The following is a 25,036-nucleotide window of genomic DNA, read 5'->3' on the forward strand; positions in this document are numbered from 1 at the left end:
GAATATTGGAGTATATGTAAACATAGTCGCTGTACACACTTGTTCACACAGGTACCTACAGCCAGTGTCTTTCAGCCTGTTGATGGCGTTGGATAGGAGGCGAACACAGCCCAGGAAGCCTGCACCCTGCTTTTTGTGGATCTTCTTATGGTTCCATACGCTGATGGTGATTGAGTCTGCCTTTCCAATGTATCTAGCAGAGAGAACACAGTTTGGTAAGACAGATAAGAGGAGAGGTTTACAATCCTGGAAATAGGGACATATAAAAGTGTCTAATGAAACATCGTGTACATTTGTGTGCAAGAACAGCATAGGTTTTCATCAACCCACAAGGTATGAAAAATGGAAATAAATGTAATCACAAACCATGACACAATTCTCCAAAACAGACTAAAATTGCAAACTGACAAACTGAAAGTTCTAATTTGTTTCTCTTCAGCTACTTCTCTGTGACAGCAAGAGAACAATGCACACCATGTTTGTGGCGCAGACTTTCAAACTGCGTAATGTGGCAGATTAGCTGATTTTAAAGTAACGTGTGTGTGTGTGTGTGTGTGTGTGTGTGTGTGTGTGTGTGTGTGTGTGTGTGTGTGTATACGCAGATTTAGCACAGCTGAGGCCAGTCTAGTCGTGGTTGGAGAACAGAGGAAGTCCCCGTGATGTGCTCCACCACTGTCTGACAGCTCCCACAGTAAACACACAGTTCAACATTCAAATGCACAATCACACATTCAGTGACACGCACACATACACTTGTAATTACAGCCTACAGCAGTCAGCACTGATGCCAAGCTATATATCATGCCGTGTATCATGAGCAAGGATTGGGGTTTCGACTCAACACATCAAAATGTATAGTTTTTTAACTTAAAATTGTTGCACTGAAACCAAATTTCAACCTGTCTGGGTTTTTAAACTTTTGAAATGGGGTTACTGATGCAGTAGCTGGCAATGCTGATGTGTGCACATGTGGATAATGATCACATTCTAGCCATTTAACACTGTTGTAAGACAAATAGATGAAAGAACGTTTAGTGCAATAATAGTTTCAATTTTCTTCTCCTGTAAAAGTGAGTTACTTAAAAGCTTGTGTGCCAAGGAGTGAATACTTAGACTGAAAGCCACTGACTGTTTCTGTTCAAAACATTTGTAAAAGGCTTCATTCACACTATAATATGACAGTATAATTTAACAGAATTTCACTAGTTGGGACAGTTTGGATGATTTTTACAATTGACTGGGACATAAAACAATCAGCTGAATGCTTTTACTTCACATTCGATTTGCATTTCTAAACAAGCAGTCCTGTTGCTCACTTTTATGACACCAATTTTTGAGTCTGCTCATCCTTGATTAGAACATTTTTCTAATCTTAGCACAATAGATGCACTAAGCACTGCAGTGTTGTTTCAGTTTGGTTCCGTGCGCTTTGTGAGCTGTGGAGCAACTCAAAATGTCTCTCTGTTAAGGGAAAAGCGTGAGATTAAATGCAGAACATTATAATGTCCTCACAGTGCAGTTGTGAGATTAACAGGTCCATGTGATGCAATCAGAGGTGTCTTGTGCAAAGCACCGGAAAAACAGAACTGAAATAGGGGATGAGACAATGACTGCGTGTCTGAGGATAAGAGAACAGGTAGAGCAAATTGTTATTTCATCACTCACAATACAAAACAGTGTTAGGAAATCGTGTCTTCTCTGACATGAATGGGTACTGAGGTAATTATTTACACTGCAATCAACATTCAGTCTATACGGATGAGGCTGGGATGAACTGCTGAAAGTAGAGCAAACTGTTAGCATCATTTAAATGTCTGTTCTAGCATGTTATCTTTAATTCTTTTAAAAATTTTCTAGGCTTGGTTTTGTAAGACAAAGTATTTCATGATGCAAGATGAAAATAAATTTGCAACTGCTTCTTAATGAACAATCATGTAAGCTATTCGATTAGCCTTTTTCGTATGTGAAGGTTTCAAACAGAAGTATGTGTTGGCTTCACCTACTAGTCTTAGCATGTTTCTTTTTTCTATTTAGTGTGTTTTTTAAAAAACAAACAAACTGCTAAAATTTACTTTAAAAACAAAACATCAGTGTCCAATATGATTAACTTCTAATTGATGGTGGTCAAGCACAGAGACAACACAGTTAGAAAACAATCTCTCCATCTCTCTTTTTCTTTGATACAGACACACACAGGCACGCGTGCGCACACACACACACACACACACACACACACACACACACACACACACACACACACACACCTCATTAGTTGGTTACAGCAACAACAAAAATAAGGATTAGCACTCCTAATCCCACAGACAACAGCAGTGGAGGAGAAAAAAAAATTCTTGGGTCAAATCCAGATTAGCTTTCCAGGACATTCTAAATCCAGACCAGCAGGACTTCCCAAACTTTTTTTGCAAGGGAACATACTGTTCATACATTTCATACTAACGTTGGACAGCCTTTAGTTGCTGACATCTGTAAAGACAAAAATAAATCAGAGTGGAGGTTCTACAGCTCTGGCTCGTCAACATCAATGTAAATTGAGCTGATGCCAAAGCATTTCTCCATGATTCTCTCAAAACTATTAAACTAGACTAACCGCCACATTTAACTTCTCTTCTTCCAGTTTTGGACGCGCGCTTGCACAGACTTTTCCTGTCCATCATAATGGAAAATTGTGAATATTTAAGCAATAACATCACTTACAACACGTTCTGGGCGCAATGCAGGTATGTCCGGCATAACTCCTTAATGAACTGTTGCTGTTAGTCCAAGAGTGAGACAGACGAAAGCACTTATTTAATATACAGCCAAGACGATACCTGTTTCTAGGCTTTCTGTAGCATTCTCGCCAGTGGTTTGACTGTGCCAACTCACTGCAGACAGGAATGAAGCAGAGAAAAATATTCCCCAGGTTTAACCACTACCAATAACCTGCTGGAGGTACTGTGTGTGTGTGTGTGTGTGTGCGCACACACGTGCGTATACATGTGTGTACGTGCGTGCGCGTCATATGAACATACAGACCTCCGAGGCTAACTTTACAACTACTACAATGCATTTTTAATAGAGATAGGCATAGAGAGGTAAAAACTCACTGTAGCAGTGCTAGTACCAGTGGTATATTCATCTCGATTATTGAGGAGAGACCCCATCTTGCTCAGGTAGTACAAGTGAATGTTAGTGGGTAACACAAACTCTCATGAGGTGACATGGTATGCACAGTAAAACATGTACAGCATTTAATTTAGTGAAGGCAGAGATAGTCGAGAGCATAGCTGACCATCTAACCAAAGAAATATGAAGAGTTTTCCGAAAAAAAGGCTCGAAATTGGAGGCAAGGCATGTGGAGGCAACTTGCCAAAACCAGACCTCCATACAACTGGGAGTTCATAAACTTTCCACGCTAACAAAATGTTTTCAAAACGTTGGCAGGGTCTATGTATTTCTATGCTGTCAATATTTATGCACATAACACCAATATGAATCATAAAGCATCAACTGTAAAAGTTGTAAAAGCAAAAAATGCTATATATTTCTTACAGTGTTGTGTCGTATTGTAGGGCATTGAAGCCCCTGCCAGGATCTGTCTCATGTGGGAAAAGACCCCACCTCCTAAAGCTGGAGGCTGAAGATGGGGGTGTGGCGAGCTGGCAATCTGCCAAACCAACACTCCCATCTGCTTTCTGTGGTATGTGAGCCATTTCCTGAACCAGAGGAAGAGGCCAGGGGTCACTGGCGGGAATACAGTCCTCTGAGAGGGTGGGGATCATGAAGGGGGTAGAGAATTATGTAAAAGTTGAAGGGGATCTGAGGTTGATGCCAACAGGTCACAAGAAGCATTACAAACAGGTGTTTGAAAATGAAAGTGTGTCTAGAAAGGCGAATTGTATCTGTTATAGGGAAATGATTGAGGCACAAGTACAGTCCCACGTGCATGGAAACTTAAATATAGGGCTCCAGACTGTGACCATTTAGTCCATTTTAAGACTACATTTTGTGCTCGTATCAAACCACTAGTGGAAAAAAGATAGTCTGGCGCCTTGAAATAATTCAAATGCTATTCTTCCAGAATGGGGTTCATTATAATTACATGTGTACATAACAAGAATACTCATTATCGGTTAACCAACCTATTGTTTTTATTGAACAACACATTAATTGTTTGGTCAATAAAATGCCAAAAGAATTGTGTGAAATGCCTGCCACAAGTTCAAAGATTCCCCGTTGATGCTGTCAAATGTCTTGTTTTGTCTGAATCCCAAAGACATCCAGTCAACTCATAGAAGACACATTCCAGAAATTATGTTTGATACATTTCTGCCATTTTCGTTTGATTAATCATCAAAGTAATATCTTTCCTTCTACCGAAAATGTCCTCCTCTTTCTATAAGGCTTCCTTTTCCCTCAGTTTGTTCGTATACTACCATTTCCCCACATCTCTCATCACTACAAAACCCAGCGGGTAGTTTAGGGTGATCACTCCTTGTAACGGCCTGTCGACACCGACTACAGAACAGGAAACATAAACAGCACATGACCCCAGTGAGTCAAGCACATGGCCATGGTAATGTGTAACGGTCATCCTGATCTTTTCGTAGTTCACAGCTACTGAGGCTAATTGGCTCAATTATCATCACACACAGGGGTGGGGGGGGGGGTGTTACATTTTAAAGAAGGATTGAAAATAAATTGTACCCTAAGTGTGTACAGGACACATCTAAAGTGAGAAAGCTAGCAAAACATGAATAAAGATCAACTCCAGTTCATAGAGGACACTGTTAAGGAGTGCAAAACTATTTTCCATCTAAGTTTTCATCTCTTTCCATCAAACCATCTTGTAATACCCAAAATAGGAAGAAAAAAATAGGAATCTGTTATTTGAGAAAGAAGGACATCAAATCAGTATATCAGTTCCTCCCTCCAAAATCGTATATGCTCTTGTCTTTAGAGCTATGGAATGTATAAAATCTCACTCTGCAAGATGTTTTGTAGCCACATAAAAAACAGCTCAAAAGGTTTATAGAGGGGTGTATCGCAGAGTGTAATGCACACAGTAAAGAGACAACTCAATCTACATTCCTTAAACACTTGTCATAGCAGCTCCGTACAGACATACCACAGTGCAAAACCAGTTTTCTGCATGTCTGTGAAAACAATGAGTTTCTCTGCTGTTTCACATTTCAGGTGGTGGGTGAGCTCATAGACAAATCCACACACAGACAGACACACAATCATTTGTTTCTTAATGAAGTAGAAACTGCATACAGCAACATGTCAAACTGCATCACAGTCCTCCTGTTGACTTACAGATCATAATGTTGGTTCCACTTTGGGTCAAGCGTATTTCTCACAGTATCCGTTGAGTGGCATTGTCCTGAGCCGTCCACCACTACTTTGGCAAAAGGATCTGGCAACCCTGAAAGGTAGACAGAGGAAAGTAAAAAGGCTAAGTTTAGTAACAGTGCAAACCTAGTAATGTCACCTTTCATTCTACCTTTATTTATACTTGACAGGTCACAGACTGGTCATGTGTAGTGTTATAGAATAAATGCCTTTGCCACCAAGTTTGTTTTTTTGTCATTACATTTGATTCATTTTTGCACACTTTGTTCCTTCTTTCTGTTACAAGACTATTGGGTAATCTGTTAAACATTACATTTCATCATCATCTCTAATAGAAACTCAGGTTTACCACAAATGTATCTGTCCCCAAGTCCATGGAGGGTATTCAATCATAAGGAAGGATACTGGCTTCATTTTGCAGATGTCCTCTTGAACTGATTTTGGTCATCTCACTAATTAATATACTTTCAGATGCCGTTTCCCAATTTTGACTTATCTAATCTGGATCAACTCCTGACACCTTGAAAGACAGACAGGCAAAATGCGTTTATTTAAGTGAAAATCTTTTTTATTTTTTGTACCCATCTGTTTTAGTAATCACACAATAGCAAACAAATGAAATGGTTGACAAAACTTTCTTCTAAGTGAATCCACTGTGTGAGACATCTATTCAGCAAAGAGAGGAGAGAAGGAGTCTGAGTGCAGCTATATGTAGAACAAATATAGAGCAGTAGAAGTCTGGGCACTTCACCTGTGGAGACCTGCAGCAGCAGGCTCTTTTGTTTTGTTATTTTTCTTTGTCTGTTTGATACTTCCTGCCTGGAGATTTGCTCGTTCTTGTGATACTGGTCTTTTTTTTTTTTTTTTTTTTACAGCCATGTTCAGCCTGCATAAGACAGGCCTTATAGAAACCAGTGCAGCTGAGAATTTCTAATTCAGCACCAGGCACTGTTATACAGCTGCTGATTTTGAAGGAAGGCCATGGAATGTACCCCAGTTGAACCAAGACTATTCGGGTGAGAAAGAGGGGAAGGGAGTGAAGAGTGTGCCAGAGACTACAGCTGCACAGCATACCCAGGCCCTTGATTATGCTCACTAATCTGCAGTCTTCAATGAAGAAGATGGAGGAACAGACAATAAGTGTAAACCTTCTTTTGTAGTACAGAAATGCATACATTTTCACTCTCAACATAGCCAAGTCAGATTTTGAAATTCAAAGGTTTCAGAGAGCCCCTGACAATGGATCGGGACCCTGATTGACACAGTGCACAACCCAGACACTGGTTCATTCACCGTTTCTCTGTGCCATTTTTATCTGCCAAGAGAATTTCAGCAATCATTTGTTTTGTTTTTATTTTCAACCCTAAAGCAACATGCAACATAACTGATGCTGCATTCGCAGAGTATATCCCCTGATGCACCCGAAACCTGTTTGGGAAGATCTGAATCACTGATCTAAGGATAAGTCCCTTTGTCATTGTTTTCAGTGTGTTACACCCTGTCCGAGACCATCAGGGGAGTGTACAGCTCTTGTTTCAACGATTCTCAAAGCACCTCTGATCATAGTGCTGTTCATTTAGTTTCAGCCTTCTAGCAGCCAGTTCTTAAAAAAGAAAAAAAAAGATCTCAAGGACATCATGGTGTTGTGTGAGGACTCAAATAAAACCAAACAACAGTGGTTTAGTTTCTAAGTACAAACTGGGACTTTTAAAAAAAATCCTGTGCAGATTTAGACACACTCTATTAAACAGTACCATGTTACATTATGTATTTATTACATTATTCATTTATTTATTTTATTTCTTTATTATTTATTAAAAAAGCACACCAACGATTGATTTCTTAAGGAAACGAATAAGTTACAATATTGCCCAGTCTCTGATGGGGTGTTTGATACTTCTTTTATTGAATCTGTTGTTAGTTTGGTAATCTCAAAGTGAAGGACAAAAACTTGGGGAAAATGTGAATGTGTGCCATAAAGGTCCTTCGTTAGTCAGTATCAGCTATTGGCCTTTTAATGAAACCTAATTTGGCCTATTAATACTTGTCAATTTGCTAAAGTGCACCTTATTCTCTGTCTTTTTCCCTTTCGCAGATTTTTGTTGTTGTTACACTGTTATTGACTGCTGTCTGTGAGCCAAATTACCTATCTGGGAAATTAAAGCTATATAGCCATAAGCTAACTAATTTCACAGTACCATACTCTGTGATAAGACAATAAAGGGTAATTCTTGGTGTGATTATCTGCTGTATTGGTGTGACTGTGCATGGGTGTATTGAGTGAATTTGACACGTGTCAGACAATATACCTCGTGGCTGTGATACTTCATACAAGTCAAACCGGTTCAGTTGCCCTTGGGCTTTTATGGGACCTCCCTTTTTGTGCTTGTGTGTATGCATCGGTGTGTGTATGTTAGGAAAAATGAGTCAGCTATTGTCTGTATCCATGACTTCAAGGCTGACCAAGAACCAACCCACTCAGTAAACATCCCAATAGTGGTGCAATTAAGAGCCTTTATTGTGACCATAAATGGCCATTAAATTTAAAGATGTATGTTGCTTAGGGGGTTTCTTTTGTGAAAACTATTTCATCAATGGAACTTAATGATATATATCGGCTTACATTAATGCCAGGGGCAGAGGATAGGCCTCCTGTCCTGATTACCTAAACAGAAGTCCATGAAAGAGCCTATAGCTACATAGTAACCAATACCCCTTTCGCCCTGGACAAGGAAACCCCACCAACACCTGTTAACATTTACCTTTATCGTTAATTTTCACCCCTTGTCAAGTCGTGATGCTATGACACACAAGTTAAGGCTGCTGGCTTTTTAATACACTCCCCTTCTACTCTGTTCCAAGCAGCCCCAACATCATTCAGCCTTAGCGCTGAGTCTTTTTAAAACAAATTTAACATTGAGGTAAAAATGAGGTAGATCTGCTGCTTTCAAATGATCCCTGTTTATTCCGCCATGTTTGTAATGACAAATGTGACACACAATTTAGAGGAAATAATATAGAAAGCCACACTCTCCTAATGGTGGGAAAGGAGTTAATCACCCATTTTAAGCGTGTTTACTAGAACACCCTTATTTAAAACAACCTGCACATACACACTGGTTTGGGTTTAAAAGTGGTATAATAGTATACTGGAAGCCAGAAAGAGATCAAAACTGTACTTTCTTCCAAGAATGATGCATGAGAGTTTGTGTGAACTTCGCTCAATCTCATCATGTTCAACATTAACTATTAGGGTTCAGCAGTACTCAGTTTCTTTAAATTCTCATTTGCCTGTATTTCTAACAGAAGTCGAAACATAGCTAAAGAGGTGTACTACTGACCAAATATAGTATTAGGACAAAATGCTAAAGTCAGAGGATGAATTGTCTTCTTGACAACACAGTGATGTTTGTGTTTTATTCTTAAATAAGGTATCATTTCTGCCCAGTTGAATTGAAACCCTTTTAATCAAGTCTCGTGCTTCTGTTCCAGTGGACCTGATACCTAATACTAGAAGTTAGGTTAGTGGTTCTCTGTGCGTGCCAGGTCTCCTGGTGTGCATAACAGACAGGCAGCTCCTAAGAGACTTCATTTACAGCATGGCTTCAAAAGCCAACAAGCTGCCACTGCTGACAAAGCCCATTCTAATGCACAAGGGAGGGAATCAGACAGGAATAGCAACATGTAAAAATAGGCACTACTTACGGAAGAAGTCTTTCTTTGCCAGGTTCTTTGCACACAGGACTAGAAGAGAAGACAGAGAAATGTTAATGACTGGTCAGAAATTAGGTGTTCACAAATAAGAAAGGTCAAGGGCTGTTTGCACAAAAAACTTGGATGTAATTTCTTACACATATTCAGCTTTCAATATTTTGTGATTATTCCATTTATTATTTATGCTAAGAAAATATTTCACTTTTTTTGTTAAAGAAAAAACAAGAAGCCCTCCAAGAGTATGTGATATTACCTCTTTCTTTAGATGAAAGAAGAAAAAAAAAAAGCCCACAACACACACATCAGTGCTGGTCAGTGGGTTACATCCTTTACTCATCATCAGTGTGTCATGCAGCATATGAGGGCACCACTGGCCCTCTGTCTGCTTATGTAGCTGTTGTATGCTTTCCTTAGTCTTCACTTCCTCTTATCTCTCAGTCTGCTGGTGATATAGCACACTATAAAAAGAATTCTACAATTTCATATAATTTTGGAAACACAGTTGTAATGTTAGGCAGCTTTGTGACTGCGCTAACCACTTGTCTCTGGTAATATTTTTAGTCAAACCCCAGAAGCTAACTCATAGATTTCATTATTTATCAGTTTCTGTCTCAGCTGTAAAACTTTCCACAGTTTCGTCTGGGTAATTACCGCTGTCTTTTTTTGCCAACATATTGGTTCGTCCATCCTCACTGTCCCTTTGCAGGCCAGGAGACCATTTTTAAGAGTTTCTCTGTGTAAAATATTGAGTAGACAAGCACTCTTTTCTGTATGAAGCAAGTCACTGGGGCTTTGCATCACTGACAACATACAATGGCTTTCAAAAGAGACCAAGAAAGTAAGAGTTGGTGTATGTTAACGGTTCGTCTGCTGCTGTCCTTTTTATTTCTTGCTTGAATATCTCCATCCTAGACAGTTGGAAGGCCTGCATAAACTGAAGCAGGCCAGTGCTTTGTTTGGAGATGGCTAGGCAATTCTGTGACATTTACAGAACATGTAATTATAGAGCAGTGGCAGAGAAACCCAACAGGATGGAAGTAATAAAATCAATTCATTATCCCTACCGATTCAGGTGACCCCACTCTTTTCCAACTAAATAATGACCATAGGTTTTGAGGGAAAAAATTCTCATTTAATCTTTAACTACATGATTTATGTTCAAGCTAAACAAAAGAAGCAGTGCTTCTGGAGGGCCCAGACAGCTCAATGGGCTGTGAAGACAAAACATCTGGAGGTTACAATACAAATCATATCCTTTGCTGCTTGTCATCTTCTTTATCTTGTGTTATTTTCTGCCACGGTCTAATAAATTAGATCAGCTAAAAGACTCCACATTACCCAGCCTCAGACAAGATCTAATCTTTCAAAAAAACAGGAGGATAAAGCTGCCAAAGGAAATATTGTCCAACATCTGCACACAATGTTAAGCCTGTAGTGGCTATTGATGAGGACAAGATAGAGGAAAATTCTTGTAGATAGAGAGTATACCAGTGTTGCTTCATAGGTAGTTTATAGACCAAATCACTGCAATGTTTCGCTAACAACAACAATTACTCCTGGCCAGACAGCAGGCAGTTGATCTGCAGTGAGATGTGTGAATACGTCCTCTGTACTTATTTTATGTAATATGTTGCTTTGTTATGGGTTTTCTTCCCAAAAGTTATTGTAACAAACACTATGATTGGTTTTATATGTTGATATATGAGTTCATTTATTTAAACCAGTTTCTTTAGTATCTTTCAGAGTTATTCATCCTTAGGAATGTTTAATTAGTCTTAAACATACAGGAGTGTATGACATCCTTAATTTAAGAATCATATTACTGACCAGACAAAAAGCTTACTTTAATCTACATTAATGAAAAGTGTGATCTCAATTTCAACTTTTGATCCTATAAAGACAATTAATTGCAAAGCTAATGGTGTTACTGCATCTTTCAAGCACATTAAACCCCCTACACCAAAACAGTGCCACACGGAAACAACATGGATTACACAATAGATCATGTCATAGTATGTGAACCTGCCACGAATGAGAAACAAGCACCACTTCCGAAAAAGATACGGACAGGCCTGGAAAACCAACCTAGCATCACACCCATTCAATGTGGAGACCTTGACAGTGACCAAAATGACACAGTCAAGACAAATCAGACAGAAACACAACATGGGAACAGACGATCTCAACACAAACCAAATTACACTGACTGGGCCAACAGGATGAACACTAACCATCAGCTTGTCAGGGGAAATTACACTGCCAAAGCCGACAGTATGGGCACAGGCCAAATCAGAGGCAGCCAGAAAAGCCTCCTGTGGGACAAAACGGACACCATGTTGTCGGCAGACAGGAGAAAAACAGGAGAAACAGAGGCCTAAAATCTTGGCAGAACATTTGTGGACAGAGATTCCAACCCAAAGACAAAAATCAGCCGCCACAGTTTAAGTGGGTCATCATCTTAGGCGTTAACCCTTGCCTTAAAGACATATGTGAGCCGATTTTGTGCACTGAGGTATTCATATATTCTTCATTCTATGAAGTAGTTTGAAAATCATATATAAAAAAGGGACCCTTTAGTGTTTTCTTTTTCTTCCTTACCTCTGCTGGCTGCTGCAGCATATTATATGCAACTTGTTGACCAGTGGTATAGTGCATTATCAATCAACTCTTTGAAAACACCTCCAAAACTCAACAGGGAACCTCTGAGATATGATCTTTGCCAGGCCAAAATGTTGTGATTGAGTAAAAGCTTTGGACATAATATAAAACAGGCTGACAACAAGCTCCCTCCAGAAATCTTGGTTTCAAGCTTTAATTCTACAAAGACTGCAGCGGCTGGCTTGTCAGGAGATTGACATTATCATGATGAGCATATTAAACTCAAGAAAAGGTTTTAAAACGCCAGACAAACGCATTTCTTTGTCCAACTTTATGGCAGGTCATCGCACAATTGTTTCAATTGAATATCTATATTTCTGTCTGCAAAAGAAAGCCTCAACTACAAGTCTGATAATAATTATCGACTGCGTTTCATCACTTTTATTCAGTTTAACTGCTGACCACATCAAAGACGTAGGCTTTGATTCACAGGGCTGAACACAGGGTATAAAACTGCTTCTAAAACAGTATTCAACGACAATTTTGGGAAATTCAGCTAAAATGAATATATGTTGTTACTAAGTTTTCTATGTTATCATAACTGGTCTTAACTGATTGTGGGCTGCTGAAGTGGCAACACTGGTAAGCAGCTCCTGTGTGAAACTGAATGTGCTGGGCACTAATAAGGACTAGGCTCTCTGGTTACCAAATAATGCTAATGAAGATTAAGGAATTAACCTGTACACCGCTCCACTGTCTCAGCCACAATGACCACAGAGGGAAAAGCCTCTCTCATTGTCATCAATGGCCTCTCACTAACACGGCTGCCAGCCACAGCAGGTTTTAGCTGCTGATAGTCAGTATGTTTACATGCACAGCTTAGTCGGATTACAGCCATAGTTCGACTAGGCTACTCAACTGGACAACTACAATTGTCCGAGTATACATGCCGGTGAGAAAATAGAATTATTGGCCGAAGCATGTCATACCCCGGTATGATAGGTGGCGCTGTGCCCATTTCAACTAGTGGTAATATAACCACCTCCGACTGACCTCTTTATGTCACCTGCAACAACAAACTCTGCCTCGGCATTCAAGAAAGAGGGTGTTTTAATCCGGCTATGAGAAATCCGATCCGGTCCGATTTTATTCAGACTAAGGTGTATACATGCATCTTAAAAATCCAATCATAGCCGGACCCGATAATTCGGTTTTCTCAAGTGTCATGTAAACGCACTGAGTGTTGATGGACGGATAGGTTTAAAGGGGGAACAAAGGACCAACAATGATGACTTTGGGAAAAGCCAGTCGTCATCATTGAAAACCTCACTATCAGGACTTCTTAAGGCACAAAAATATCATGGAAACATTTGATCTTATATACACAGGACATTCCCTTCCTTCAAATTCAAGGATGGCTGGAGAAACGGACCAAGGTTAGCTACTGTTACAACACTGAGATTTTTTTCATTATGAGAACACGTGGGTTTTAAAGAAACTCACAGAGAACGATTAAAACAAGAAGCTTAAGTGTTGGAACACTTCTCAACTGTGCTGTGTTACAGTGAAGGTGTGGGAGACACATGTAGACACATAGCCTTTTTTATGATAAATTGCAAAATTCCATGCACCTGTAGTAACCCTGTACAACAGGATTAAATAAAATAGGTACAAAATTTAGTGCTTTTTTCTAAATTAATGCTGTAAGAGCCCACTGCTCACATATGTGCCAGGCAACAAGGAACAAAAAATACAGTAAGAATGTATGCAGCAGCAAGGTGCAAGGTAAAGCCATCTGGACATGTGTTTCAGCGTTAAGTGTTCTTTACACAAAGGATTTGTGTTCTAGATGGGCTGATTAACTTCTCATCCCCACAGTCGGGGGAATGTTGCTTCTATTAAGAGCCCCTCCATTGCTATAGAAAAAGCACTGCCGTTGCTGCTACAGCAACATACAAAAATACATTAAAATAATAGAAAAGTTATGAAAATAGTTTATCTTAGTTCTAATTACCACCTAAAACCTCATGAGTTGGAATACATGAACACAGAAACTCACTACATTTGTATAGAGGAAATTAAATAGTTAAAGCGCAGTTATATTGAATTAAGCCCATGTTGTGCAATATGTCAACTTTGCTTTGATAATATTACATATTTTTGAAACCTGATTTTAAAATTCATAGGGCTGTGAGACAATATCTAACAGGTGCCCTGAAAAATGTTCAGAAAAACTCTAGTTGAGGTCTTGTAGCAAATACCACCCCTATACAATTCAGAGTAAGTAAGTAAATAGCAGCCCCACAATGATTTTTGATAAACATGTATAAAATACACTGATAATCTTCTTTGGGTCCATGCAGACTCTTCCACTATGGACCCTAGTATAAATAAGGACACAAATCTCGTCTCTGCACCCTTTGGGGATCCAGCAGTGTTTTATAGCGGCCACATGAGCAGGGAGGCCATGGTGACCCTGAGTTGGCAGAGGTCCAGACTCACTCAGATCCTACCACAGAAAGCTAGGTCAACTAGGAATCAGTAAACGACCAGGAAGCCCCGGGGTTACGCTGCCTTCAGTGCTGTCCGTGTAAAAACTTTCCCACCCTCGCTTTAACAGTGCGAGGAGAGACTGTAAATGTGGCTCCACACCGTATCCTGCATACATACGACTAAGGAGAAGAGAAAATAATAACCATCCGCTGATGTTACCATCGGCAAAGACTTGAGCTTCTGATGAGTACTGTTGGTTAAACTTATCGTAACTAATTCCCAACCTTTTGGATGGACAGATTTCATCTGACGAACATTTTATGCATGTTTATTTAATTATTATTATCTATTGCATATTTTATCATTTTTTTTAACCATGGTGGTTTCAAAATAAAAGAGGTGAAAAATTAAGACAGCTAAGTTTATCCTTAAGTTACAATAAAACCTTTTTTATTTAGTTATCACTTCTATGCAAACCTATGCCGATGAGTACAGTATGAGCAACATGGTCTCATAACTTAAGTTCTTCACTGGATAGTTAAGGTGGCTGACACCGAAGTATAGAACAGCATAATTTTAGACTTTCTTTGGTGTTTGAACACATTAAAGGTTTGTTGAATCCAGATTACATCAAGACTGGACAAAGATTCACCCAAAGGCCCCAAGCACAACATACATTTCTACAGATATATATATATTTTTTTTTCATCAAATAATACACATATTCCAAAGCATTTGGTCAAAACAACTTCGAGCAAAACATTTTTCATTGAAAAAGCATTACATTAAGCTAACTAATTTCTCACTATCCTAAACACCCTCCTCTTAAACAAGGCTGTGATAACAGTTAAAGGCCACAAAAAGGTCACCTCTGCTCCATTGTTTGTAAAAAGGATTTGAAACAGCTGCTGTTTTGGGACCATTTGTAGGTGAGTCACCCCATTACACCGTCTGAAACAAGCCATAAATCAAACAGTCACCACAAAACCAAGCCTATCCATCTAAGCAACAAACATACTGGGATAATGCTTTTACCACTGTCTGGTAGCTGAGGGAGGTAGAGACAGACAACGTCCTGTCATTGACAGAGGCAACATGTCCTTTGGCTTCAGAGGTCAACCATAGCTTCCTATCCCCAGGGGAACTAGCAGCGTGCTGTTTCTGCCTACACCTTTACTGAGCCAGCAAACCAATTGAAGAAAAAAAGGGATATGAAAGATTCTATTTTTGATGTCTCAGTACCTTTGCAGATGTCCAAACAAAAGCAGGGCATAAAGTCAGTGCCACACAATGAGTCAAAGGATATAAATGCCTGGCAAATAGGTGACAGATAAATATTTTTCAATGATCTAGTTACATTTAAGTGTGGATATCATGCTTGTTCCACTGCCTCATGTTACTAGATAGGACACAAACAACCCAGTCTGATTCTCTGGTAATGGGATAAATAATAACTCTTCACCGTGATGACGTGAACATTTTTGTTTACACATTATATGTATGCATTCCAATGCGTTACAAAAAATGAAAGAAATCCCGCTGCATACTATATTTAACCACCGCCTCACTTCAATCTAAATAGATCACTGCACAATTATGTATGATAATCAAAATCTATAAAACAAAAAGTATTAAAAGTTGTATACAATTACAAAACATGCATAATGTGCTTAAGACCACAAAGAGAGGCAGTTACAGGGGTGTGAGATTTGTATCCTCTCCATCTGTCTGAACACAAAGGCCAGACTGAAGGTTAGCGTTAGTTCTGGTCAAAAGGTTAAAGGTTGTAAACAGACAGGGGCAGGGGGGACGGTGGGGGATTCCCACTTGTTTTCTCATGGGAGTCTCCAATTCACCATTTGCAACTGCCGCTTGACGCCTCACTCAGTTCACCGGGAAAAAGAGGCAGGAGGAGGGATGAGTCAGATGTTCAAATCCTTTAAACCCAAACAGGGTGCTCTCTATGGAAATTGATCAGGGGATTTAGCTTAATACTCTTTTCTAAAAGATACAAAATTTCACTAAACGAGTCCATTCTAGTGTTTTTAAACAAAGTATACATTTATGGAGAATTCTGAGTGGTTTGAATATGTCATTCATCCATGGTAGCATTCAAGAAGTCAGAGTTTTGTGAAAATTTTCAGCATATGTGCGAAGGTTCCCATTGGCCATTGCTTCCTCCTCTGGAGGCTTCATGTATAGCTAGCAGACATCAAGTAATAACACAATAACACTTCTTCTTCCAAGCATTAACACTCAAATTAGGAATTTGAGACGCGAAAAATGGATGTGAAATTACATCTCGACTAATCTCAACAAAGTTTTATAAAGCTCGATCAAACTGAGGATCCTGGCTCTGCAAAATGATTGTGGGATAATATCTAGTTTGTTAAGAGAGGGGATGACAAGACAAGGGACATGACCTGTATTCAAGTTCACAACAGTCTATGATTTGTACTGTGCAGACCACTGAACCACGAGCATGCCTCGAGCCTCTGTTAACATTATCATACCACAGATCTGGGCTGCTCTGCCCCAGACCAAAGGTCTGTAGTCAGGATCTCCAGTAGACGATTGCGTGATTGTGCACTGCCAACACAACAGTCAAGTACAGACATTTTGTGGTCCATTTGTTCCATTTATTCTTCGGCGGCTCTACAAGGACAGGACAGTCAAGCCAGGCTGCATCAGCATCCAGTTGCTGTGCTTGGATGCTGTTATAATGAACACCGTTTTCATGTGGCAGTCATCCTCAGATCTTTTTGTTTCATTTTCAGTTTAGTGTACATTTGGGTCTACTGAAGCTGGTTTATCAGGACAAGTTATGAGAGAAGGGTTGTAGAACAGATTGCAGCCAACAAAGTTGGAAACAACATTCATTATTGCATTTATTATGATTTTAACTCTGTGTCGCTCTGTGAGTTCACACTGCTTCTACACTATCTGAACCTATCAACAGCTTTATCTAAAATTAAGAGCAAGAAATATTCAAATTGAAGTTATGATTTTCCAAGAAGATAATGCATTTGCATTGTGCTGGTATTCAATCAATCAACAAAACATAATGCCTGTAAATGTGAGCTGTTACCAAATACTAATCTGGTCAACAATGTGGCTGAGGGCTGCATTATAGGAAGTGTTTTACACACTGGAGAGGAACTGTGGCTGAAAATGTCCCGAGTCACACAACTAACAACTGACTCAAGGCAACATTTTTCATGGTAGAAAAATCTATGCTTGTGATACTTGGATATTATTTTGCAGAGCATTGGTTTGATTTAAAAAACAAAGCCTTCCTGACAGACAATAAAAGGTTTAACTAATTTGCAACAACAACAATATGAAAGAGAGCTTCAATGACCTTACAGTCACTATTTTGAAAAAAAAAAATGTAATATAACCTGATGGAGCTCAATTAAATGGAATCTAGGCAGACAAGGTGTCAAATGTCAGTTTGACAATTCATGCCAAGTTTGATCATGGACTGGATGTTGTTAGACTGCCCTGAAATAGACTGCATAGAGCCAACACAATATCACACTGTCAAAAGAGAGATGTTATTGTCTACCAACAAATGGATCTTTCCATGGAGTCTACTGCTTCCTAGATGCATATATGCATATCTACAAGTATGAAGTTATGGTGACCGTGCTTTAGGCCTCAGGTAGCTTCACTGACAGAAAACTAGTACCAAAACACCATCAAAGTAGAAAGATGAGAGATGTCCGCAATAATAATACAGACAACAATAATATTTTTGGGGCCTCAAGCTTCAGTGAGAAGCTTCCACAAATACTGTTGTTTAAAACTTCAACATCGTATCACAATCTATCAAACTTGCGTCATTATATAATGATCATACTTCTGAAGTTTGATCATACTTAGCTATAACTGGAATCATGAACCAAACGAGACACAAAAACAGGAACATCAACTTCTGTTACTGCATCCAAGGGCTGAAAACACAACTTGACCAGCAAACGTTCACACTGTTCTCATAGGACCTGCAGAGCAGAAATGGTCCTTTGGTGGTTTTTATGTTTACAGGTTTTGAGACTTCAAAAATCAAACAGGACCTCAATTTCAAGTTTTTTTGTTGTTTCCAGTGCAGCCAAAGCAACATCTCCTTCTTTCAAATACTGATTTGGACATCAATAAACTTTGCAATGTTAGAGGCTTTCAAAGCTTCTGAGCATTTGGGTCATAAAATGATAATACAAGGAAAAAGTCATACACTAAACGAACATTTGTTTTTCTCCAAAATCTAGGTTACCAAGTAATAAAATGTGCATGTGGCTCAAAGCCAGAATTTGATTCCTCTTAATTTTGCACACACTTTGCCTGATACAAGTCAATGTGGGCCCTTAAATTCCTTTAAATACATGATATCGATGCATTTTACGTAAGAGAGGGGTAAAACAAGACAGCATGTATTTAAAGAAAATAACTGATTTTGAAATTAAAAAAAACCCTTAACTTTCTATCACACCCATTGACATCCCCCAAGTAATCAGTGAAAGTCATCCAGGTTAAAAGGGAAGGCCCACATCCTTCGCCTTTACCCCTGTTATGACTCTTGCTTCAGCCCCATGCTGTCTTATTCACAGTATTGTTCACCAGTTAAACAAAACACTTCCTCTTTCCATCCTCACGCCTTCATGGCAGGCTCGCTCACTCAGTAGAACACACACTGAAATACATATTGGCAATACGTCAAGAAAAACTACACTGGGTGTACGTGACCATTTTTTCATTACTGAATCAAGTACAGTGTGGCATGAAACAGCATTTATGGGTAGCTTAAATTGGTCAATGTTGCCAAACTGGGGATTTAATCTACACTGCACTTCCTCTGGAAAGCCATTACTCGATTTCCCAACCTCCCACCCTCAGCCTTTCTCCAGGCCAGTGAATGCTCGGGATGCCAATTATGTCATTCATTTGAGAGGCCAGCAGTCTACAGCTGACATTCCCCTTCTCCTCCCCCTCCTCCTGGCTCCCTGAGGAGACGCCAACAATCTAGAGTCAGGAATCCTGAGTGGAACCTAGTCACTACACAGAGGAGGAGGGCTGGGTTAGAGAGGGGTGAGAAGGTAAAGACAAAATGTTCACTTGAAGGCATGAATCTATGATCAAATGGAGATGGAGCAAGGGAGGAATTTGTGGAGGGGTGTAGGAGAGAGGTCTATCAGGAGTCACAAATCTGTGTAATGCAGATGGGGGGGGGGGGTGGAAAAGCAGAAGGAGGGAAAGAAAGGGGAGAAGTTAATTTGGACAAGGGAATTTTGACAGTGATGACATTCTGGCAACAGTGGATACGCTGAGGGAGAAGTAGCAGTGGGGATGGCGGAAAGAGATAAGAGGAGATGACAGAGGAGAGAAGAGGGACACAAGAATGAGCAAAGCAGACAAAGTGATACTTTGGGAATGTAGTATGCGTACATTTGCTATTTCGCATTTAATAGACAAGTCTCCATTGAAATCATCTTGATTGTATAATCAGAATGTTTGAAAACCTTTAGAGGTGGTCTGTCCAATCTGGGTAGCCTGCTATCCATCTGAATTTTAATCTTTTTAATTTTGATCAGCTGTGTTAATTTCAAGCTCTGCAACATCTATCAACGTGTATGCCAGTCTGAAAAATGAGTGTCTTGTTTTTAATAAATGCCTCCATATTACATTACTAAAAAAAAGAAGTGAGCAACAATGATGCCATCAAATCAAATGTTGGTACAAGAGGGTCAACTGAAAAATGCCCGTTAGCAAACAAGAATTAATTAACTGCTGAACAGCCCAGTCAATCCAGCAAAGGGCAAAATGTACCAAACTGGCCAGCCTTTGCCATTAGCTCATTCATTTAGAGGCTGCCATAGCATTCTGACAAACTATTACCAGAAATGGTCAGACATGGTGGATAAGAGGTGATGTGTAGAGACTTAAATTGGAATACATAAACACAGGGAGCAAGCTAAATGAGTTTTTAGGTGGAGGCAAGCTGCCACATAATGAACAGATGGAGAGTCTGGGTGATAGGAAACTAAGAAAGAAAGGTGACATGAAGCAGAAAGAAAAGGATGGAGGGAGGGATAAAGAAACAAAAAGGAATAAGGGGGAGGAAATAAGCCGGAGGGAGGGAAGCTATCTAAAGACTGAGTCACAAAGTAAATGAGAATCGCACACAGGAAGCATTCAGGTTGAAGTTTGATATAAATACAGTGGGGTGAAATAACATACCACAGGAAAGTCATTCCCATATGACTCATTAGGTACACTAACATTGTGTCTACACAGGAGGTGTTTCAGTCGCCTTTTTTAGCTTTCTGTCTCATTCACAGCGTACAGAACAGATAAGGGCCATTACTTTTTTATTCAAAATTTAAACATTTCAAAGCTGGTAATAATTGGTGGAAAATTGAATATTCAAACTGTAATGACCTTGTAAATTCAAGCTATACATTGTCTATATGTGCACCAGACCATTTGAAGATGCTTTTTTTGTGGTGTACAGCAATACACTGTATGGGACATGTTCAAATTATTCCGACTGAATTACGCGTTGTTACAAATTCGTTACAACCAACGTGTGACAGCCGAACATTATACACTTTTTTTTCAAACGTGTTATGTATTTTCATGTTGTTTTTACACTAAACAAAAGCCATTACAAAACAGAACTGTTGATATAAAAAAAAAGAACAAGGGGGGCACTTCTCTCTCTTTGCAGCCTCCAATCCATTCTTTTCATGATTGATTTTTTTTTTTTTTTTCTCCCAAAAATCAATACAGCTCTTTACACAGGCCACTCCACAGCGCACATTTTACTCACACTATACATGCGTAAACACAAGCTGATGCATACTTTTACACTTGAAGTCTACAGTCCAGCATCTTCAGGAACACAGACCGTTCGACCGTACTGCTGCAGTTAAGTTGACTCTAGTCAGTATTTAAGCACTAGAGACCACTGCTTATATTTCACACAAAATCAAACTATGCAGATTTGCACTGGAAGAGAGTTTTTGTGGCAATGATATGAGGCTGATGTAGAGACAAAATAAGACAGCATGACATGGTAAGGGTTGGAGCTTCTTGTGATCATATCTTAAGTTCACCCTACCGCCTACAGCTGTTCGTCTGACAAGAGCACAGGCACAGATAGGTAATGGATTTGCAGGGCAGACAATGCACTTGCTAAGTCGTGTGAATAAATGTGTTTGTCCTTGTGATATTTAAGTATAAGAGCAACAGTTGTGACAATACACTATTAGCTTGTTCAGCTCATCTCCTCAAGCTGCTTCAAACCACACCTACTATATCATCCCCCAGGATTGTGTGTGTTTGTCTGTGCTTGAAAATAACAGGCTGCATCTGTGCTATATTCGTGCTTGTCTGTGTTCATTCCCATGTGGATGCCAGATTTCATTTACTACGTATGGACTACTAACCCTTAGAAACAAGGGGATGAGAGCAGACGGGGGCATAAGAAGATGACCATGATTATGAAGTGGAAAACAGTATTCGGAGGTCAGGGTGGGGATCCAGAGAGCACTATGAGAATGAAAAGAGAGCAATAAAAGAAGAGAACTGCAGAGATGAAAGGGAGAATAGGGAAAAATAAAACAGAAAGAAATCTATGGATGAAAAAGGTAAAAGCAAAAGCAATAAAGATGCGAGGGAGTGATGGGGGGGAGGGAGAGATGAAGCGCTTGGTGGTGCAACATGCCAGCTGTCTGTGTGTCAAATCTAAAAAATTCAACAATAATCAATATCATTACAGAGGAATTTCACACACTTGATAACAGCAGACGGATGCAGCATATAGTGTATCTGTGTTACTGGAATGACAACAAACTGAGTCAGTATTAGTCTGCTGTCTCAAACAGATAATATCTCATATAGACACTCATTTCCCCTGTATCTGGGTGTATGACTTCCCATATGTCACCAGTCACCAGCAGGCCAACCACCCACTAACAATATGGCACAGCCTATGGCAGAAACACGCCTAACATACAGTAAATGCCAGCCGTGCGTAATCTCTCTCCATTTATTTTGTTATTCTATTCATCATCCTGTTGACAGAAGAACCCTGGCCTGGGGAGGAAGCTCAGAGGCAAGTGGTTAGATGTGTGAGACAGAACGGTGAGAGACAGGCAGATGCTGTGAAGATGGGGGTAAAAGAAGACGGCACAGTGAGAAAATGCAACAGAGAGATAGAGAGACAGAGATTGATGGGACAGTTTGCCATGTTTCCTGTCACTCACCGTGTGAATGACAAGTGTATAAAGTTGCTGTAGGTTGCAGTAGTTGTCCTTAGTTCTGTGTAAATATAAATATTCAGCTGAGCCTGGCAGAGTTTGTTGGTGGAGTCCAGGACATTACAGCTGTCTGCAGGTGAGAAGTAGTGATGTGCGGCACAGAAGCGCATCCATAACTTAACAGAAATATCCTGACACTGACCACATTTAACTCACATGGATTGCAAGTTTACAGTTCTAGCTACGATTTCTCAACACACGAGGTCTGAGATATGACAGGACATAGCAATTGGTTTAGGCATTGCTTCTATAATAAGAGGATACAGCTTTTCCTTTCTTCAACTTAAGGTAAGAAAGTTTTTTTGTAATGAGTCCCTAGGTCCTGATTACAGACCTCCACATTATGTCAAAAAAGCCATGGTCCTTTCCTGTATCCAAATACAATCTCTGGTCTTGTATGTTGTATAGAGCTCTACGCCTGTGGCTATCTCTGTAAAGGTTTCAATAAAACCCTGCTTGGGGCTGACATTTTTATAGCTATATTATGAAACAGTTTAAAACAGTAAATTTGTCATCAAACTGCTGGATTGCCACCTACATTGCAGAATGATGTGAATTCTCTAATAATCACTAAACTATTGTTAAAAATGAAACCAAGGACAACAAAGTAGACTAAGAATGCAACTCCTGAGCATCTATTCATAATTTGCGTGAGAGCTTTTGGTTTCTCTCTCACTCTCTCAAAATTCCCCTTATTCAGTAGCTGTATCAAAACATGCCTACTGTTGGTGAAAGAGGGGTCAGGTCCCGTATTGTTAACGCATTATTGTATGAATTGAAGGAATCATCTTTCTTTACTTCTGGACTTTCGTAAACAGGTGGGAAATCTTGCTGTTATTGTGATTATGTTAAGAGAGGAGTGGGATGGTGTGGCACACCGGCGCCGTCCGAGCTACTTGATCCCCATATCCACAATAAAATCTGCTGCATCACTCACGTCCTCCGACTGTCTCTCTCCCACACTCAAACTGAAAACACAGACTAGGAGAGAGGATGGAGGCAATTTGAGTGGCAGTGTATGCGAATGTGCGTATGTGTTTGCATTTTCGCACAGTAGAAATGCTGAGTGTTCTACCAGACACACACATACACACACACACACACACACACACACACACACACACACACACACACACACACACACACACACACACACACACACACACACACACACACACACACACACACACACACACACACACACACACACACACACACACACACACTTAGACTGGTGGGCAGTCAGACTGCAGAATCAGTAGCAGGAGGACAGTGAGGGGGAGAAAAGTGTGATCCTTAAAGTCTAACCTGCCTTCCCTCTACCACAGAAAAGAGAAAAGCTTTTTTCATTATCCACGGGCAGAAACTACTTAATATTTACAACTGTAGCCTGGCAACAGACATAGATCGGTCGACAGTCTGTTGACGCTGCAAACTGACATTTTTCCTTTTTTGGGAACGACAGAAAAACATTTTGGGCAAAGAAAATATATATATTTATTGTTTTATTTGTTATGGTAGTAGTCTAACAATATTAAAAACTAAAATGCACAAAAATAAATAAAATTACATAAAAATAACAGAAAATAAATAAAAAGTAAACTCATTTATATGCAAACATTATTCAGTAGATATTTAGAAAAATGTTAAATAAATAAACAGAAATGGATTAGCCTATTTCTCTTTATATTTGTGCATTTTAATTTAATCAGTTATTCTATTTATTCATTCCTCTTTTTTATTTCTACATTTTTTTGATGGCACTCCTATGACTCCATATTGGTGTCTTTAATTCTTCTTTCATTAACCATAACATGCTTGAATTTAACATTGCTCTGCTGAAGTTTAAAGCAACACAGCATGATGGTGATAACAACATCCTTTAATAGAATAATGTTACATTCTTGGCCATATCAATGGCATGTTTTGGTTGTTTAGGATTTGCCAAAGATACCTGATTTTAATACACTAAAGAATTTCTTATTTGGGATAAATTTCACTGTTGCTTAACTGTATAACTATCAAAATTGTAAACAGTTTATGCATTCTTCTTTTCCTATTAAGATTAGTGTATTATGTTTGCCCGGTGTCCCCAGAAGCCCCTCAAAGACACCTCAGAGTCCCTAACAAACTTTGACAAACACTAAGTAGTGTTCTGTGTTGAGGGACCAGCACAGGAAGTGTGTGTGTGCACATGTGTGCATATGCGTTTGTGCACATCACAAGTTGAGAACAGATAAAGACGGAAAAAAAAACACCAAACTGGAGCCACACCGGCAGAATCGTCTGTCAGCTGTCTGGACTAGATCCGGGGGCAAGCAAGGGAGAGGAAGGAAGAGAGAGAGAAATGACAGAGAGATGAGGGACATCCTGTTCGAGACGAAAAAAGAAAGTAAAAGACTAAAGAGAAAAATGCAGGATGCCGAGACTCGTGATGAGAGGCTGCACTAGGGAGGTAGAGAGATCAGGCAGTGAAACCCTGCAGTGAAGAGTAAGAGCAACACTGCAGAAAAAAAACATATTCATAGACTAATTACCTGCCTTATCACGTGTTGCAA

The 25,036-nt window shown here is 39.5% G+C and overlaps 1 protein-coding gene across 1 annotated transcript in view; it reads right to left on the minus strand.

Annotated features, from left to right (window-relative positions):
- LOC119023193 (E3 ubiquitin-protein ligase SMURF2-like) overlaps positions 1 to 25,036 on the minus strand; it is a 61,827-nt gene that overhangs the window by 27,339 nt on the left and 9,452 nt on the right. Inside the window, exons 2-4 of the mRNA XM_037104936.1 lie at positions 9,061 to 9,099; positions 5,320 to 5,428; positions 60 to 193 (exon numbers count right to left, since the gene is read on the minus strand). Coding sequence (XP_036960831.1) covers positions 60 to 193; positions 5,320 to 5,428; positions 9,061 to 9,099 — 282 coding nt within the window. The remainder of the gene's footprint in view (positions 1 to 59; positions 194 to 5,319; positions 5,429 to 9,060; positions 9,100 to 25,036) is intronic.

The sequence above is a fragment of the Acanthopagrus latus genome, chromosome 1 (assembly GCF_904848185.1).
Source record: "Acanthopagrus latus isolate v.2019 chromosome 1, fAcaLat1.1, whole genome shotgun sequence".
NCBI classification, from domain to species: domain Eukaryota; kingdom Metazoa; phylum Chordata; class Actinopteri; order Spariformes; family Sparidae; genus Acanthopagrus; species Acanthopagrus latus.